This window comes from Acanthisitta chloris, unplaced genomic scaffold (assembly GCF_000695815.1).
Source record: "Acanthisitta chloris isolate BGI_N310 unplaced genomic scaffold, ASM69581v1 scaffold21165, whole genome shotgun sequence".
NCBI lineage: Eukaryota > Metazoa > Chordata > Aves > Passeriformes > Acanthisittidae > Acanthisitta > Acanthisitta chloris.
The window spans coordinates 13,096-17,804 of NW_008673393.1; the positions used below are offsets into that span (position 1 = coordinate 13,096).

A 4,709-nucleotide genomic window follows, 5' to 3' on the forward strand; every position below is an offset into this window, starting at 1 on the left:
AGCCCTCTTGTAGAGTTACTATACAAACTTATTAAAACTTATTAATCTGTTCATTTTAACATGAACATAAAATAATACTGACTAGGGCAGAAATAGTTTTGTTGTTGTTGACTCACTGAAGTAATTAATGCAAACCAGTTTTTATCTTTCTCTTCAACAGAATGGAATAAAATGGGTTTTTTTTCTTTCTGTGTGTGTGATTTCAGGCTCGGATAGCGTTTTTACAAGGGGAAAGAAAGGGCCAAGAAAATTTGAAGAAAGATTTAGTGAGAAGAATAAAAATGTTAGAATATGCATTAAAACAAGAAAGGTAGGTATACAAATTGTTCAGCTTTTTTTCTGACCTGGAGAACTTTACCCATTAAAAAGAATTCTGTCACGTTAAGTGAACTGCCTTTATTAGATGATTCTGTCTTACTTTAGGTAAACTGTCTTTATGCATGGTCATCTTCACACTGTTTTCTGACAAACCTTAGTGTCTGCTATAATAAAAAGTTGCATAATTATCAGACTGTTGGAACTCAGGTCTTGAATGGACAAACTGAACAGTTTCCCTTTCTGAGTTAGAGTTATGGTATACCAAGTAAGAATGAACATGCCCCAAAGGTTTATACCTTATTACTATACTTTTACCTGCTCTTCAGTGTTATTCAACTTGAAATGATAAAAACTATTGGTTTGATTCTCTTCAGCTATTGTGTATGTATTGCATGATGAAAACTAATTTTGTGACAGAATGGAGTCCTTTAAAAGTTGATTTTGCATTTTGAAGTATTGCTTTTTAATGTGGTAGACAGTAGCACTTTTAGTCTCAGTAGGTGCATTTTCTGTAGCATTAATTTAATGCTTTAGAAATTAAAATCCTGTTCAGCCTGTGCAGACTAATGTCCTTCAAACCCATATGTTCTTTTGTTGCCTGCTTATTCCATTTGACCAACATTGGTGTTGATTTTGCAAAAAACACTACGAAAATAATATTGTCATGTGCTTATACTTCCAGTAGTGGACTCAGTTCTAATATTTAATTTTAACTTGCTCTAAAAAATAGCTGAATCCAATAGTGACACATCTTGAGGATCAGGAAACAAAATAAGTAGCCTTTATTTATTTATTTTGATTTCAGGGGGAAGTTTCTGCCAGTATAAACTTAAAATTCTGTAGCAAAGTGTAGTGAGGCTTTACCTAGATGTTTTTAATTTACTGGTCCAAGAGTAAGTACATCTAAATATATTTTATATTATGAATCAGTACTATAAGTAAGTCTCTAATAATACAGGAATAACTTGTTTTCATATGAAAAACTAATGTTCTGGCAAGGATGGCTGTATTCTTCTGTGTGAACTGTTCATTGTAAAGGTGCTTCAGAAAGCAGTGTGAGTTCGCACAGAAAGCCATATCAGTACATCATGTCTTTTCTGGTGAAGTAATAGAGGGCAGAAAGGATCTAGTCAATTCAGGCCTGTCCTTGAAGTGGAAAGTAACTCAAGGTTTGAAAGTAGTGTAAGATCTAAAGTTACATTGTTACATCATACAGGTAATGTTGAAGTCCGTCTGGATTCTAGGCAGATGAAATGTGGGCACAGTGTTGGGGTGTTGTGTGTACTCTTACTGTAAAGAGCATTTAACACACCAAAGGCATAATATGCTCTTATGGCAGACCCAAGTGTCCTGGAAATAAGTAACTTTCTGAAGCTGAAGATTTTGGTTGTTTTGGCAATAATAAACTGTGCTGCACAGAGGCTTTCTGCAAGTGCATACCATAAGGTTGTGAGGATTGCCTGATTATTGAGCTAAATCTGAGGCACTTAATTACAGCTGGAGAGTGAAGACATCATATAACAGGATGCACAGTTTGAAGATGAATGATGTTGGTGAAACCTCATTTCTGCTTTCTCCTGAAATGCAGCTGCCTTTGTAGTTTGTTTTGCCATGAAATTCCAAAATTCATCTGATGGGCAAGAAACATGTAAACGTCTACACCAGAAGCAGAACAGCAGAAACAGTGTTTGCTTTAGTTCTTGTGGCTAGTGGGTACAAGCCAACACTGCATTCTTTTCAAGGGGAAGATCCTTGCTGAAATTCCAACCAGAAGTCTCATGAAGATCACTAGAAACAGGAACTGTTAACTCAGGTTAATGGGTGGATATGTGGAAGGCTACGAGGAGGCTTTGTTGGTTTTTTGCTACAAATGCCCAGTAATTTGGGGGAAGCTAATTGTGAAAGTATGATGGATTAAGGAAAGCAAGCAGGTACTGATTTGTCAGTAAATGGTCCAGGAATGATACTATGTTGGTTTCTTGCTTGTTGCACTCAATGATGTGTTCAGAATGAGACAAGTTACGTTTTTGCCATTCTTCCTCTGAGTGGAGAATCACAAGTAACGAAAACACACCAGCTCCAAAGCTATGTAAAATCCAGAATTGCAGACCTGAACATTGTTGGCAGCATTTTTCAGTGTTGCACCTGATTCCCCCTACCCTCTTTGTCCTTGATAACTCCCTGATGCTGTCAAAAAGATTCATGCCGTGAAATACCAATTGTAAGGAGTCCGAAACAAACTCATTCAGACAATGACTGTTGTGACTTCTCAGAAAAAGAATATGAAACAGAACATCAGTGTGTATAAGATGAAATAAAATCCAGTAGTTGTTACAAAATAGTTTGATATTTCCAGTATTTATCTCTGTGAAATAATGTTTTAGACAAGTAAAGTAATATTTTAGTATCCTTAAATGCTTTGGCAGTCTGGGTTTTTTTGGTAATAAAATTAGGTCTTATGTAGTTATTTTTGTTTGTAGCTAGTGTGTATTCCTTCAGGGTGCTTTGCAGACTCAGGCAGATGTTTTCTGTTGTATGCTCTGAGCCACTTACTTCAAGCTTCATTACAATAGTGCTGTGCTTAAGTTAATGAGACTTGCTAGAATAATAAAACTGTGCCTATATTTTGGCTTCATGGGCTTTGGACTAGAGCTGACTTACACCTTGCAACTGCATGGTGGGATTCAACAGTTAAGCAGCAGGAAGCAGTTAAATCAACTTAGGACATGGTTTCTTCTCTGCTTAGTTTTTCATTCATGGTAACCTAGCCTCAGATAGTCGATACTCAAAGGATTCAAAAGATGCCTCTCGTAGAATTCAGTTACTGTGTGGTGTGGGGAAGTAATGTCATGATTTGTCAACAACGCTGTGGCTTGTTAGTGGGTTTTTAAGGTATATAGTAGTTACCTTTTTTTGTGTGACAGTATGGGAAGGGCTAGATATAGTGCAAGTATATAGTCTGTTGAAATTTAATAATATTAATTTTTGTTGTAGAATTGAAGTTGAGCATCAGATGTGATGTGAAAGACAACTAATTGCATGCAGCAGTATTTGGGGTAATTTGTAGTGACTAGTCATTGGTATAATTCTAGATCAGATAGATCATTATTGTCTCTAATGAGCAATTAAAGCAGAATTTCAAGTAATCTTTTGAAATTGTAACTCCAGAGTGGAACAACTGCTCCTAAATAGTATTGCCACAGCTCTACATTGTACAAGTTTAGGTTGGCTTTTCAGTTACATTGCTTTATTGGCTTCACTTATGAATTGAGCAAAAAGATTTTGTCAACCTTATTTAACTTGATTTTCATTTTGGTTGTTTGGGGAGGCTTTTCTACCACCAAGTGTACAGTACTTTATAGGGCATATAAATCATAATGTGTGCTTTCTGTATATGGAAAGCTTGGTGGAACACAGCCTTATTACAGTGAGGCCTAAAGCTTTGTCTTTCTGTTTAAAGATAGTACCTGGGGTGCTCTCTCTCTGCTTGTGCATGGATCAGCTTTGAACGTATTCACAAGTAATTTAAAAATATGATTCTGTTTAATTGGCAGGCAGTCAGATTCAGGTCACAGGAAAGTCTTCAGGAGCCTCCTAGTTTTTCAGTTACAATGTAACTGCCATGAAATGAAGGATTTTGTCGTACTAAAAAGGGTCAATAGTGCCATCTGCTGACAGTTTGTTAATGAGACTTCCTAGTTGCAATTTCAGCAGAAACTTGAAAATCTTCTATACCATCTAATATATCAGGCAGCATTTGAGATGTACCTTTACCTTCAGTTTGGAAACACTTGCAACAGTGGCTCAGCCATTTGAGAAGTTTTCTTTAAAATCCTGATTTTTGACCAGTGTGTGTGTGTTCCATTATGTATCTTTTTTTGGAGAAGTTTCATATTCAAGAGTAGTCTTTAAAATTGATGGGAGTTAGGTATAGTTCAGTTATTCTTAAAACATTGGTCCTGTGTTTCATTTATAGTTATAAAGACAGCTGCATTTTACAGAAACTTCATTAAAATGTCTGCTAATGTTTTTATGGTGATATTTCACCTTGGCTCTACTGCAGAACAACTGGAGTTCTTCACTCTGAGATTATGAGTATTTTTGCAAAGGATCTATGAGGCAGAAGGCAAACTGTGAAAGATCAGTGATCAAGTTGAGAATTCCAGTATATAGGCATAGGTAGTTCAAATTTCTGAAGGCAAAGGGATCTGGAGACATTTTGATAGGCAGCTTGGGTAGACAATGAGGTTTTGAAGGCTCAGGGATACCTGCATGGAAATAGCATCACCAAGATCTATTATTTTTTATTTATTTATTTTTAAGGGTGTTTTTTAAATGTGATAGAGAAGGAGAGATTAGGGTTAAGGGATCAGAGATCAGAAGATGGGAAA

General features: G+C 36.1%; 1 protein-coding gene across 1 annotated transcript in view; it reads left to right on the top strand.

The window, feature by feature from the left end:
* Nucleotides 1-209: 209 nt before the first annotated feature.
* The window catches only part of LOC103802474 (striatin-3-like), a gene marked incomplete at its 3' end in the record, with an annotated part of 25,875 nt that continues 21,375 nt past the window's right edge, over nt 210-4,709 (top strand). The window contains exon 1 of the mRNA XM_009074954.1: nt 210-310. Within this exon, the coding sequence (XP_009073202.1) occupies nt 282-310 (29 nt within the window). The remainder of the gene's footprint in view (nt 311-4,709) is intronic.